The sequence below is a fragment of the Mandrillus leucophaeus genome, unplaced genomic scaffold (genome assembly GCF_000951045.1).
Source record: "Mandrillus leucophaeus isolate KB7577 unplaced genomic scaffold, Mleu.le_1.0 Scaffold4, whole genome shotgun sequence".
NCBI classification, from domain to species: Eukaryota; Metazoa; Chordata; class Mammalia; order Primates; family Cercopithecidae; genus Mandrillus; species Mandrillus leucophaeus.
The window spans coordinates 1,601,151-1,616,089 of record NW_012104253.1 but is presented as its reverse complement, the minus strand read 5'-3'; the positions used below and the strand labels follow the sequence as shown (position 1 = coordinate 1,616,089).

General features: G+C 47.5%; 1 protein-coding gene across 1 annotated transcript in view; it reads left to right on the top strand.

Annotated features, from left to right (window-relative positions):
- TECPR2 (tectonin beta-propeller repeat containing 2) overlaps window positions 1-14,939 on the top strand; it is a 138,428-nt gene that overhangs the window by 49,858 nt on the left and 73,631 nt on the right. The window contains exon 6 of the mRNA XM_011991593.1: window positions 13,908-14,220. Within this exon, the coding sequence (XP_011846983.1) occupies window positions 13,908-14,220 (313 nt within the window). The remainder of the gene's footprint in view (window positions 1-13,907; window positions 14,221-14,939) is intronic.

Sequence of the window (14,939 nt, the reverse complement as noted above, 5' to 3'; positions counted from 1 at the left end):
CTATCATGCCTGACTAATTTTTCTATTTGTGTAGAGATGGGGTTTCACCATGTTGGTCAGGCTGGTCTTGAACTCCTGACCTCAGGTGATCTGCCCACCTTGGCCTCCCAAAGTGCTGGGATTACAGCTGTGAGTCACCATGCCCGGCCAAGAATTCAGCAATTATTAGCTGCATGACTTTCAGTCCCTCTGATCCAAGACTGACCTATTACAAATATTCTCTAGTAGTAGTTTTCAAGCTTTGTAGTCATAGGATCCCTTTATACTCTTAGAAAGAGGACCCTAAAGCATTTTTGTTTATATAGGTTATCTCTACCAAGTACACCGTGTTAGAAGTTAAAACTGATAAATTTTAAAATGTATATATTTTTTTGAGATGGAGTCTCGCTGTGTTGCCCAGGCTGGAGTGCAGTGGCACAATCTCAGCTCACTGCAACCTCCGCCTCCCGGGTTCAAGCGATTCTCACGCCTCAGCCTCCTGAGTAGCTGGGACTACAGGCAACCACCACCATGCCCGTCTAATTTTTTGTATTTTTTGTAGAAACGGTGCTTCACCGGATGGTCTCGCTCTCCTGACCTTGTGATCCTCCCATCTCAGCCTCCCAAAGTGCTGGGATTACAGGCGTGAGCCACTGCACCTGGCTGACATTTAAAAATATTTTTACTTTGAAATAATAAATCCATAATATCTGAACATAAGTGACATATTTTGTGAAAATATCTCTATATCTCTGTTTTCAAAACAGGTGACAAGAGTGAGTGGCATTGAGTTGTATTTTTACAAATCTCTTTATTATCTGGCTTAATAGAAGATGACTGGCTTCTGCATTCAATCTGTTGCCATACATTGTTTTGATTGAAGTATATAAAGAAAAACTGGCCTTACACAGACATGTAGTTGGAAATGGGAGGAGTATTTTGATAGCCTTTTCAGATAATTGTGGACATTCTTTAATAATATCCTCATATTGACAAATGGTAGTTGCTTTAAGGGTTACAGTGACAAATGACAAACGGTAGTTTCTTTAAAGGTTAGTAAAAATTGGAATCTGAAACCACATGGATGAATTTTTCCTACTCTGTTACATTAAAATCTACTTTACACATGTTGGATTTTGTAACATTATGTATTGGTCACTTAGAAAATACTATTCACAGAGTGGTGTAGATCTTCCAAATGTTGACACTTGTTTTTTTTTTTTTTTTTTTTTGAGACATGGTCTTACTCCTCTCACCCAGGCTGGTGTGCAGTAGTGCAATCATGGCTCACTGGAGCTTCGACTTCCCAGGTTCAGGTGATTCTCCCACCTTGGCCTCCCGAATAGCTGGGACTACAGGTGCACGCCACCATGCCCAGCTGATTTTTTGTATTTTTATAGAGACAGGGCTTTGCCATGTTGCACAGGCTGGTCTTGAACATCTGGGCTCAAGCAGTCTGCCCACCGCAGCCTTCCAAAGTTCTGGGATTACAGGTGTGAGCCACTGTGCCGGCTGGTACGTTTTCTAATACAATATCAAAAAAAAAAAAACCTTTGTTAACATCAACATCATTGTAATCAGGAAAGTCTAGCTATAAGGAATCATGTCAAGTTCACAGGGACAGGTACAAGTTTTCGTATGGCTAATCTTCACATGAGAGCAACAAATACCATTACTTGTTTTCCTTGAAGTGACAGGCTTTTGTTTTTTGAGAAAATGTCTGCTAAATACCCAAATTTGAATAATTACAGCATTTCAAATAAAAATGGTGTTTTGTGAAGAAAGCAGCTGGCTCAGCTCGTAGCTGCAACAGTTGCACAAGTGCTTTTCTTGAGAGAACCTCTGAGTGTGTTTCAGTGTGCAGCAGAAGGGAGAATAGAAAACTGCCTATCCTCTGGCCAGGCACGGTGTCTCACACCTCTAATTCCAGCACTTTGGGAGGCCAAGGCAGGATGATCACTTGAGCCTAGGAGTTTGAGACCAGTATGGGCAACATGGCAAAACCCCATTTCTACCAAAAAACATATAAAAATTAGCCAGGCATGGTGGCGCACACCTGTAATCCCAGCTACTCTGGAGGCTGAGGTTGGAGGATCACTTGAGCCTTGGAGGTGGATATTGCAGTGAGCTGAGATAGCACCACTGCACTCCAGCCTAGGCCAAGAACCAGAACCTGTCTAAAAAAAAAGTTTGCAACCTTTTCATGTAATGGAAATTTCTTTATCTTGATTTTGGTGTTGGTTACATGACTATAAATTTGTCAAAATTCATAGAATCATATACCTAAAAAAGGATAAAATTTACTCTAAGTTTTACCAACAAATCTGATCACTGCCCCCTGCTTCCCTCACAAAATGTCAGTGATGTTACAGCAATATTTCTGAAATAATTGATGAAACTTTTCAAATATACTGGATTTCATATATATATACGAAAAATATATATATATGTATTTCATATATGTATATTTTTTGAGATGGAGTCTCGCTCTGTTGCCCAGGCTGGAGTGCAGTGGCGTGATCTCGGCTCACTGCAACCCTTGCCACTGGGTTCAAGTGATTTTCTTGCCTCAGCCTCCCAAGTAGCTGGGATTATAGGCATGTGCCACCTCACCCAGCTAAATTTTGTATTTTTAGTAGAGACGAGGTTTCACAATGTTGGCCAGGCTGGTCTCGAACTCCTGACCTCAAATGATCCACCCACCTCAGCCTCCCAAAATATAGGGATTACAAGTGTGAGCCACTGCACCCAGCCTGATGACACTTTTCTATACGAGTAACTTACAGAATCAGATTTTTAATACAATGAAATATGCTCTGTGTTAGCAGTCAGATGCCTTCTAGAATTTTATTTTGTGTTTATATATAAAATATGTTTTTTGTTTTTGTTTGTTTGTTTTTGTAAAGACAGAGTCTCACTCTGTTACCAGGGCTAGAGTGCGGTGGTATGATCACAGCTCACTGTAATCTGAACTTCTGGGCTCAAATGATCCTTCTGTCTCAGCCTCCCAAGTAGCGGGGATCACAGACACATGCCAATACACATAGCTAATAAAATGGTTTTTTTTGTAGAGACAGGATCTCACAATGTTGCCTAGGCTGGTCTTGTAAAATCTCATTTTATGTTAATAGCATTTTATATATTTAATATCATTTAATTTCTTCTGACCTCCTGTTTTCTATGACCCTTTTGGTTGACAAGTATATAATGTCCTCAAAACTGCTTTGAGCACTTTGTGAGGGGAGACTATAATATGAACTTACAGAGCTGATTATTGTCACAATAATTTTATAGAAGGTTCCATTCCATTGTTTTATAATAGAATAAGCAATACACACAGTGCAACAGATTTCTGTTTAGATCTTTATGGATGCTTCTTTGAACTCTCTACATGTTTACTGTGTCACCCCTGAGCCTGCTGTGGTGCACAGTAAAGAATGTATCTACTGGCCGGGCGCGGTGGCTCAAGCCTGTAATCCCAGCACTTTGGGAGGCCGAGACGGGCGGATCACGAGGTCAGCAGATCGAGACCATCCTGGCTAACCTGGTGAAACCCCGTCTCTACTAAAAAATACAAAAACCTAGCCGGGCGAGGTGGCAGGCGCCTGTAGTCCCAGCTACTCAGGAGGCTAAGGCAGGAGAATCGCGTAAACCCGGGAGGCGGAGCTTGCAGTGAGCCGAGATCCGGCCACTGCACTCCAGCCTGGGTGACAGAGCGAGACTCCGTCTAAAAAAAAAAAAAAAAAAAAAGAATGTATCTACTGAGGACATGTTTTTAAAAATTATGGAGATTTTAAAATGTTTCTTGTCAAACTGGATGTAGCATGAGGGAGATGTTAGTATGGACTATTTTCCCATCCATCAGATAATCTCTCTGTGGTGGGTTGAGAGTGAATCTGCAGAGAGAGAAAGCATACATTAGGTAGGGTGCAAGCTGACCTAAGCACAGTTCGCAGGAAGGACACTGACTTGTCCTAAGGGAGGTCCATTCTTTAGCCTGGCGCTGATGTGAGGCGTAACCGGACTTTCTCTGCCAGGGGCTCTGTAACTCCCAGCTGGTGTTGGAGGAGCCGTCTTCCATTGTGCAGCTGGATTATAGCCAGAAAGTGCTGCTGGTCTCTACTCTGCAAAGAAGTCTGCTCTTTTACACTGAAGAGAAGTCTGTAAGGCAAATTGGAACACAACCAAGGAAAAGGTAAGTTCCATAAGTTTTCCTGTTTGGCCTAAATGCTGGGCCTTGTTGTAGAGGGTGCTTTAGGGTTTCCTAGGTCTCCTCTTTGCCGGACGCGAGCCCACAGCGGCTCTAAGCCTGGGGGTCCTGGTGGCGCCCTGTGCCTGCTTAGGATTTCTCCTCCCAGAGGCGGACAAGAAGAATGGGTTCCTCTTGTTGCAGAGCTGTAGGAGCCTGCACGCACAGCCACTCTGCTTCTCAAAGTGCCACGGTCGGCCCGGAGAAGCCTCAGGGGTGGCCTGGTCCATCCATTCTTGTGTAGGCACCTCCTCCACACAGCCGGGTGAGGGCTCAGGGTCGTGGGGCTCACTCGTTATTCAGCACGTGTTTACCATGCACCCCTGTGCACTGTGGCAGGCTCAGCAGTGACATGGTAAACACGGCAGATCTGAGCCTTCCGTTGTGGAAATGGAAACGCAGATAAAACGCTTGTTGACCATTGCGGCAGCCGCTGTGGACCAAAATACACAGGATGCTGTGTAAGTGTAGACACACTTCTCCAGCTGAAGGGTCAGGGAAGACATCCTGAAGGCATGGGTTCCAGGTTCCAGGTTCTAGCTGGGATTACAGGCATGTGCCACCACACCCAGCTAATTTTGTATTTTTAGTAGAGATGGGGTTTCACCATGTTGGTCAGGCTGGTCTCAAACTCCCGACCTCAGGTGATCCACCTGCCTCGGCCTCCCGAAGTGCTGGGATTACAGATGTGAATCACCAGGCCCAGCCTGCTGAACACCTTCTTAATTCCATCAACAATCTGGCCTTTTTATATCTGCAGTCTCCCTATTGGCCCCTGGAGAACTCAGTGGAATTTATGGTCCTGCAGATCTTAGTTCTTCTGTTCCCTCTGCCAGTATCTTACTCCTCTGGCATTTTATCCTGGTTCATCTGTCAATGTCTTACTGCACTGTGTCTTGGAAGGACGGCAGGGTGTAAAGACAGGGATTGAAAACCAATTATCTTGTGGGTCCTGTTCCCACCAATCTCTCTTAAAACCTGGCCCTCGGCCGGGTGCAGTGGCTCACGGCTGTAATCCCAGCACTTTGGGAGGCCAAGGTGGGCGGATCACTTGAGGTCAGGAGTTCAAGAACAGCCTGGCCAACATGGTGAAACTTCCTCCCTACTAAAAACACGAAAGTTAGCCGGGCGTGGTGGCGGGCGCCTGTAATCTCAGCTACTCAGGAGGCTGAGGCAGGAGAATCGCTTGAACCCGGGAGACAAAGGTTGCAGTGAGTTGAGACCGCACCACTATACTCCAGCCTGGGTGACAGCGAGACTCCATCTCAAAAAAATCAAAACCAAAAAACAAACCTGGCCCTTTAACCTCTTGTGTGGAGACCCAAGCAGTTTCTGTAAACCTCTCCTAGTGCATCTGTGCAGTGCAGTCTTCAGGGAACATTGATTGAAAGCGTCCTCTGCACCAGGAACTGTTTTAGGATGCAGAAACAAATAAATGTGTCCCCTTCTCAGAAGGAGAGAGATTTTATGGAGCCGTGGGGAAATGGGGGCTAACAGAATAAAAGGAAATGTTCTTAACATCTGTGTCTTAAAGACTTGCTTTCTGCTGTAGACTATTGTGTGTGTCTCTCCCTGGAAGCAGTGCTTCCCTCACAGTTGTTTAGCTGGGCATGTACACGTGGAGGTGTGGCAGCAAGTAAGGAGGCATCCAAGGAGACAAGGCCTCTGCCCTCAAACACAATGGGAGAGACTGTGGGTCAGCAGAAGATTAGAGGCTGTCAATGCTGTAAAGGAGCGGGCAGGGTGAAGCATTAGGGAGCGCTAGGCCTGGGGCAGGATGTTGCATTTGGATAGAATGGTCAGGAAAGGCCTCTATAAGGGCAGTGATCTTTGAGCTGAAGCCTGGGAAGAGCTGCTAGAAGAGCATTCCAGGCTCAGGGAACAGCATATGCCAAGACCTCAGTTGGGCCAGGGCTTAGATGTTCAAGAAGCCAGAAGTGACTAGGGCACTGGCTATGGCAGGAGTCCAGGGGAGCCGCGGGGAGGCTGGCACAGGGGTCCAGGGGAGCCGCAGGTTGGCTGGCACAGGGGTCCAGGGGAGCCATGGAGAGGCTGCTGCAGGAGTCCAGGGGAGCCGCGGGGAGGCTGCCGCGGGAGTCCAGGGAAACCATTGACTGAGATGGAGACTGGGGAAGCCTGGGCCAGAGGTCAGGACATCAGGACCTCTGCTGTGGACATAAGGGGTTTGACGGGTCTGTCACGTTGCCGTGTGGGAGTCGCAGAAGAGAGTTCTGTGGACCAGTCTGGAGCCCAGGGAAGAAGTCTTAACCAGAGGGGAAAATGAGGTCACCAGATACAGGTGACATTGGCACCTGACATTGGATGAATCCACGCAGGGAGTGTCTGTTCATTCGGTGCTGGAGCTTTGCCCCAAACCTCTGCCCTGCTCCAGGTACTCCTCATCTGGGGATATCTGTGAACAAGGCAGAACAGATCTGTAATCTCAGGGAGCTGTGTGCAGAGTGGTGAACAGATAAACATGTCAGAGGGTGCAGAGCCAGAGAGGGAGGCGCAGGAGACACAAGTGTCTCTTTAATAGGATGACAGGGAAGGCTTCTCTGAGGAGGTAGCCTGGGCTGATTCCCGAAGCAAGGAGGCAACTAGTGCGAGAAGACCTTGGAGAGAGTCCCTGGAGGCAGGAGGCCCCTGCACACCGAGGATCTGAGCAGCCAGGCCAGCTGTGTGGAGCAGGGTGCGGGGAGCCCCTGCCCATCGTCTTTGTGGGCCCTGCCCATGGGGCTCTTTCAGTCCCGTGCTGTGGCCAGTCACAGAGGACTGTGGCCAAGCCGGGGAGGTCACTCTGGCTGCTGCTTGGAATATATTGGAGGGGCAGGTGTGGCAGCTCAGCAGGGCCAGCCAGGGTTCTGGGTGATCCAGGTGGGAGATGATAGGATGGGGCGGGGTCAGTGGTGGGACTGCTTCCAAGGCAGAGCTGGCAGATTTGCTGCCATGTTGGTTCTGGGGTGTGACAGGGATGAGTTGGAGATGATTCCTAGGTCTGTGGTCTATGCAGCTGGGTGAGTGGACATGCTGTGGATTGATGCAGAGAATCCTGGAGGCACGGGGAGAAGGAGGAGATGAAACAGTCTGCTGTGGCCCTGCCCTGTCCTCTCGCCACAGTAGAGAACTGGCGTGGGAGGTGGGTGGCAGGTGTGCCTCTCAGGGAGCTGTGCACCGGCCGCCGCTGGCGTGCAGACAGGAGCTCGCCTAGGGAGATTTGGGGAGGCCTTGTGTTCTGAAGAGGAAATGGCATCAGGAGAGAACAGGAGTTGGGGGGTCAGAGGAGTCAGAGGCCACGTGGAGGGACATAGCAGCTGCTGTGAGACCAAGGGCTGAGACAGCTGTGACGGCCTGAGTCTGTAGCACGGAGGCTGTGCACAGCCCTCCTCGTCAGCAGGGCCAAGGGATTGGAAGGGCTGAAAGAGGAGTGGACACCGAGTATGGAGAGCTTTTGGGAGGAGTGTTTTTGCAGAAGAGAACAAAGAAAGAGAAATAAGTGGTGCCCGGGGGACTGTGTGGCCTGCTGAGAATTTTGGGAGGGGGCCATGTGGCAGCACATAGGTGTGTGACGTGGGTGCCTGTGGAGGGAACACAGTGCTGGTGGGGACAGAGTGCAGGCGGTGGCCTCAGTTGGCTCGCTTATGGGCAGCAGTGTAGGGTTGACCAGAAACCAGGCCAGAGATGCTCTTCCAGAGGAAGGGCAGGGCACTGAGCCCAGGGCAGGTGCAGGCAGGTCAGGGGACTCAGAGGTAGAAGATGAGGGGTCCTCTTCCCTTCGAGTCTGTGGACCTCTTCAGACCGGACGATGTGTGTGTTACATCCAGAAAACCTCAGAGACCCCGGCCACCCGCAGCTGTGGGTTTGCTGTCCTGTGTATGTTGCACTGTTTCATGTGTCAGAGCCCTCTGCAGACCTGTTACTGTGTCTCCTGTGAGTCTAGTGCTCAGGGAAGCCCTCCCTGGCAGTAGCACTTTGCCCTGGGGAGGGAGGAGGAGATGAAGCAATCTGTAGGTGTGGCGCCCGCATCTGGGTAAGAGCCAGCAGCCGGTTCTGGAACCCCGCCACCAGCACATCTGTTTGGATGGCTGGTGGGTGTTTAGCTGTTGAGATCTCTGGCAGGGCTTCTGTGGATCCTTCTTCTCTCCCAGCTTAGACTTTCAGGCTCCCATTTTGGGTGCTGTCAGCTTTCAGCATATCAGGTCTGTGGCACCATACATTATGCACAAAATCAAAAAACACAATTATTTTGTAGCTAGAATTTGTTAGCCAGAAAACACTCCTTATATATCAACGTGGTCTATAAAGGGAATTAAAATTTGTTTAGGTAATCAATGAGTTTTTGGAAATCATCTCTACAGAAATTAAGAAATTTTGTTAATTTCTTTATGATTTTAGAATCCTGCAATACTTAGACCATAAAAGTTGGAGTTTTGGTGTCAAATTCAGAAAGCACCAGCAAGTACTGGAGAATCGCACTGCAAGTGACGGTGGCTGAGTCGGGGGCTTAGGACAGTTTCTCTAGCTGGTTCTTCACAACTTCACTGCCTCTGACCAACCCACTCGTCAGACATTTCCATTCTCTTTTCTTTAGAGACAGGGTCTGGCTCTGTTACCAAGGCTGGAGTGCAGTGGTGTGGTCACAGCTCACTGCAGCCTTGAACACCTGGGTTCAGGCGATCCTCCTCCCTCAGCCTCCTGAGTAACTAGGACTACAGGGACGCACCACCATGCCTGTCTAAATTTTTTAATTTATAGAGATGGAGTCTCTCTCTGTGTGTCACCCAGGTTGCTGTCAAACTCCTGGGCTCAAGCAGTCCTCCCTCCTCGGCCTCCAAAAGTGCTGGGATTACAGGTGTGAGCCACCATGCCATTCAGCCATTCAGCAGTTTTCGAGGCAGCCACTCCCAGGACTGTGCTCAGCAGGGCTGCTTTCCCCTTCCTCCAGGGGAAGAGTCCACCCGGTGGTCAGGACCTCGCCTTCTCATGCCCACTCAGATGCACCACCTTGATCTGAGCTCTTTGAGCAGCTCTTTGAGCCTCAGATGTGGCGCTTCCAGATGCTGCTGTAATTGTTTGCACAGGTCAGCACGGTGATATGAGACAGGCTGAGGACCTCATCTCATTTATTTTTTATTTTACCCAGAGCATCAAACACGGTGTCTTACAGAACGTAGGAATCACTAAATGTTTGTTAACATGAGTGCTTTAGTTACGTAAGATGAACCAGTCAAAATGGAAATGACAAGAGATTTTTCAGGGGTCCTACAAATAGAAGGAAAACATTTAAAAATTGGATCGCCAAGAGAAATTGATTGTCAGGAAAGGAAAGGCAAGAGGAAGAGGTTATGGGCTCCCTTGCTGGAATTCCTCTGGGTCACTCTATTTAGAGGACCTCTCCAGAACAAACCCACCAAAGGCAGTAATCAGATACGATGCTGTTTATAGAATTGTCCATGAAAGACCCACAGCATCAAAACACCCTTGGTTCGTCCTGACGATCATTGTTTCAAAGCTGAATTTGATATATGATATCCTCCTCGGACCCTATCCAAAGGGATTTAGTTACTGAGGTGCCAGAAGGACCTAGTGAGATTCTGGTGTGCGAAGGAACCCCGCAAATAACTATCTGTGTGCCTATGTGGGTGGGCCCTGGGGGCGGCCTCTGGGGTTGGGTGTGCTGCTGTGTACAGGGAGCGTGGGGACAGGCACAGCACAAGTTGGCCGAGGTCTGGTGGGGAAGCAGTGGCACGGAGGCGGCTCTCAACTGTGAGATGCCTGTAGCCTCGTTCAGGACAGTCGGGCACTTCTGGGGACTTGGTGTCACAAGCATTGCTTTTGTGCTGCATGCAGGTTATCTCATTCATTCCTCACTTCAGCCTTTGAGATGGGAGTTACTCTGCCTGGTTTACAGAATGGGAAACAGGGCCAGAAAAGTTCAATAACTGCACATATCATGTACCCACTAAGTATCAGGGCTGGACATCGAGCCCAGGACTTGCTCTAAAACCAGTGCTGTTTCTGCGGTTCACAATCCAAGAAGTATTTGGGAGAAGGAATCAGCCAGGCGTAGGACTGAACTGGAATGCTTACATGTGAACTCTGGTAGCAGCCTGAGAAATAATGAGAACTCAGATTGCCAGTGGGAGTGTGGATTGTTATAATCACGTTTAAAAAGCTTGAAGTTGTCTTCTAAACTTGAATATGCTCTCAGCAACCCAGCGATAACCCAACAGCCCACCAACTCCATCCTGAGTGTCCTTGACAGACTCTGACACCTGTGGGCTAGGGGCTAATGCACAGAAATGCTCATAGCACAATTGTTCAAATAGGTTTAAAAATAATAATTGAAGCCGGGTGCAGTGGCTCACGCCTGTAATCCCAACACTTTGGGAGGCCGAGGCAGGTGGATCACGAGGTCAGGAGATCGAGACCATGGTGAAACCTCATCTCTACTAAAAATACAAAAAATTAGCTGGGCGTGGTGGCGGGAGCCTGTAGTCCCAGCTACTCGGGAGGCTGAGGCAGGAGAATGGCGTGAACCCGGGAGGTGGAGCTTGCAGTGAGTCAAGAACGCACCACTGCACTCCAGCCTGGGCGACAGAGCGAGACTCCGTCTCACAAAAAAAATAAAATAAAATAATAATAATAATTGAAATATCCATCAACAAGAAAGTGAATAAATTGTGGAATACAGTAAGTCCTCATTTAATGTCATTGATAGGTTCTTGGAAGCTGCGACTTTAGCAGAGCAACGTATAACAAAACCAGTGTTTTTCCCTCACCAATGTTGTTGAAGGAAATGATGTTTATCTGAGGACCTGCTGTATGTCATTTCGCTTACAGTTGTAGTTTCCAAGAACCTGTGGGCGCTGAGTAGGATGTACTGTACCATACAGCAGTAGAAACGAATTAGCGTGACAGCTTCTTTTTATCAACAAGGATAAATCTGAGAAACATAGTGTTAAGTAAAAAAAAGCAAGTTGCGAAAGTGTACAATTAGCATCATACATTTTAATAAAAATGAAAGATAAACAATTCTAAATTATGTTGTCTTTAGAGATACATAGGTATGTGATTAAACCAAAAAAAAAGTGAGGAAATGATAAAGGCAAAATGCAATCCAATGGTTCCATCTGGGGCACAAGGGGGCAGGAAGTGTTAGGAACACAAGAGACCATCGGTTGGATGACTGATGATTTCTTTCCTAAGTTTGGGGATGGGTTCCCAGGCGTACCTTTCCTTGCTAGGCTTTATAACTGCATGGATATATGTACATATACACAGTTGTGCACTGCATAACAACATTTCAGTCACTGACGGACTGCATGTATGACAGTGGTCACAGAAGATTATAATGGAGCTGAAAAACTTCCCATCAGCTGGTGTCTTAGCACCACACATTACGTTTCCTATGTTTAGGTGTACAAACACTCATTATGTTACAGGTGCCTACAGTGTTAAGTATAGTCACATGGAGTACAGGTTTGGAGTCCAGGGGCAATAGGCTAGACTAAATTTGTCCAACCCATGGCCCAACACAAATTTGTAAACTTTCTTGAAACATGAGATTTTGGCCGGGCGTAGTGGCTCATGCCTGTAATCCCAACACTTTGGGAGGCCGAGGCGGATGGATCACAAGGTCAGGAGATCGAGACCATCCTGGCTAACACGGTAAAACCCCATCTCTACTAAAAATACAAAAAATTAGACAGGCGTGGTGGCGGACGCCTGTAGTCCCAGCTACTCAGGAAGCTGAGGCAGGAGAATGGCGTGAACCCGGGAGGCAGAGCTTGCAGTGAGCCGAGATGGCGCCACTGCACTCCAGCCTGGGCAACATAGCAAGACTCCGTCTCAAAAAAAAAAAGATTTTTTGGCCGAGCGTGGTAGCTCATGCCTGTAATCCCAGCACTTTAGGAGGCCAAAGCAGGTGGATCACTTGAGGTTAGGGGTTCAAGACCAGCCTCGCCAACATGGTAAAAACCCATCTCTACTAAAAATACAGAATTATCTGGGCATGGTGGTGCACACCTGTAATGCCAGCTACTTGGGAGGCTGAGGCAGGAGAATCACTTGAACCCAAGAGGCAGAGGTTCCATTGCATTGAGCCCAGAGTGCACCATTGTACTCCGGCCTGGCCAACAAGATCAAAGCTCTGTCTCAAAACAAAAAGAGGGTTTTTTTGTGATTATTATTATTTTTAGCTCATCAGCTATCGTTAGTGTATTTTATGTGTGGCCCAAGACAGTTCCTCTTCCAATATGGCCCAGGGAAGCCAAAAGATTGAACGTCGCTGGGCTAGACTATCTGGGTGCGTCATAGGCCGTGCCATCTAGGTTTGTGTAAGTACACTCTATGATGTTCACACAACGGAGACATTGCCTAATGACAGATCTCTCAAACATCCCCGTCACTAAGTGACCCGTGACTCTCTATATAGCATATTCTTTTGTTTGTGTCAGATATTTCATAATTTCAGAAAGATAAAATATCAAGCTTGGGGACAGAAAGGGACATTGGTGCCTCTGATGGGTTTAGAGAAATTTTCAAAGGGCGACACTATAGATGGGTTGCGTGAAGCTCATTCATTCAGGATGTGGAGTGAGCACAGCAATCAGATGTCAGAGCAACAGAATCAGAGCAGGAAAGGATGAGCAGACCTGGATTCTTCACCTTCTGCCTCACTTTCCTCTCCTCCAAAACGAGAGTTGTAATACAGTCATGTGTCAATTAACGACAGGGATATATTCTGAGAAATGCATTGTTAGGTGACATCTTTGTTGCGTGAACAGCATAGAGTGTACTGACAAACGTAGGAGGTAGGTACAACCTACTTCACACCTGGGCTAAATGGTACAGCAAATTGCTCCTGGGCTACAGACCTGCACCACTTGTGACTGCACTGAATACTTTAGGCCGCTGTAGCACCAAGGTAAGTATTAGTATGTCTAAACATAGAAAAGGTGCCATAAAAATATGGTATTATGATCTTATGGGACCACTGTTGTATTTGCGGTCCATCATTGACTAAAATGGCTTATTGTTGTTTTTGAAGCAGAGTCTTGCTCTGTCACCCAGGTTGGAGTACAGTGGCATGATCTTAGCTCACTGCAACCTCTGCCTCCCAGGTTCAAGTGATTCTCCTGCCTCAGCCTCCCGAGTAGCTGGGACTACAGGCATGCGCCACCACACCCAGCTAATTTTTGTATTTTTAGTAGAGGCATGGTTTCACCATGTTGGCCAGGCTGGTCTAGAACTCCTGACCTCAGATGATCTGCCCCCTTAGCGTCCCAAAGTGCTGGGATTGCAGGCATGAGCCGTTGCACCCAGCCTGACTAAAATGTTACATGGTGTGTGACTGTATCTGCCACACATGGTTGTTGTAAGGATTAGACACGAGAGTGGGATCAAGCCCCAGGCGCAGTGCAAGCTGTGTGGGTACTCAGTGAATGGTTCCCTGTGTGCTAATGGGGCACACACCTGTGAGGGTGTGGTGGGCTTCTGTCAGTAAGGGGTGACAGTGTGGTTTAACTGACAAAAAAACAAACAGTAGAAAGGGTGAAAAATCAATTATTGTCTTAGCCAGAAAATTCTTGTACTTAATATTGAGGGTTGACAACTGCATTACTTTAAATCGGTCCATGTCTGTTTTTTGTTCTTTCTTTCTTCCTTCTAATTTTAGTACTGGGAAATTTGGTGCTTGTTTTATACCAGGACTCTGTAAGCAAAGTGATCTAACGTTGTATGCATCACGACCCGGGCTCCGGCTGTGGAAGGCTGATGTCCACGGGACTGTTCAAGCCACATTTATCTTAAAAGATGCTTTTGCCGGGGGAGTCAAGCCTTTTGAACTGCACCCACGTCTGGAATCCCCCAACAGGGGAAGTTGCAGCTTACCCGAGAGGCACCTGGGGCTTGTTTCGTGTTTCTTTCAAGAAGGCTGGGTGCTGAGTTGGAATGAATATAGTATCTATCTCTTAGACACAGTCAACCAGGTAAGCGAAGGGACGCTGCCCTATCTTCGGTGTCTGTAGGCAAGGGAATGTTTCTCTACAAACTGTTCTGCTCAGCGCCCTCAGAATGCTACCAGGAGCAGTATTGATTTACACTTTACTTTTTCCTTTGGGCCAGTCAAGGAAATTAAATGAAGGTTTGGTTATTTTTATAGATTTGAAAAAAAAAAAATTTGGTTTTGACATTTAGGTCCAATTCGCTGTCAAGAAATTATGTATGTTTTTTGTATGTAAACACATTAAACTTGTTCTTTTGTTGTTGTTGTTGTTGTTGTTGTTGAGAAAGAATCTCACCCTGTTGCCCAGGCTGGAGTGCAGTGGCATGATCTCGGCTCACTGCAACCTTCACCTCCCAGGTTCAAGCAAGTCTCCTGCCTCAGCCTCCTGAGTAGCTGGGATTACAGACGCATGCCAGCATACCCAGCTAATTTTTGTATTTTTGGTAAAGACAGGGTTTCACAATGTTGGTCAGGCTGGTCTTGAACTCCTGACCTCGTGATCTACCCGCCTTGGCCTCCCAAAGTGTTGGGATTACAGGCATGAGCCACCATGCCTGGCCTTTTTTTTTTTTTGAGATGGAGTCTCCGCCTCCCGGGTTCACGCCATTCTCCTGCCTCAGCCTCCCCAGTAGCTGGAACTACAAACACCCGCCACCTCACCCGGCTAGTTTTTTGTATTTTTTAGTAGAGACGGGGTTTCAC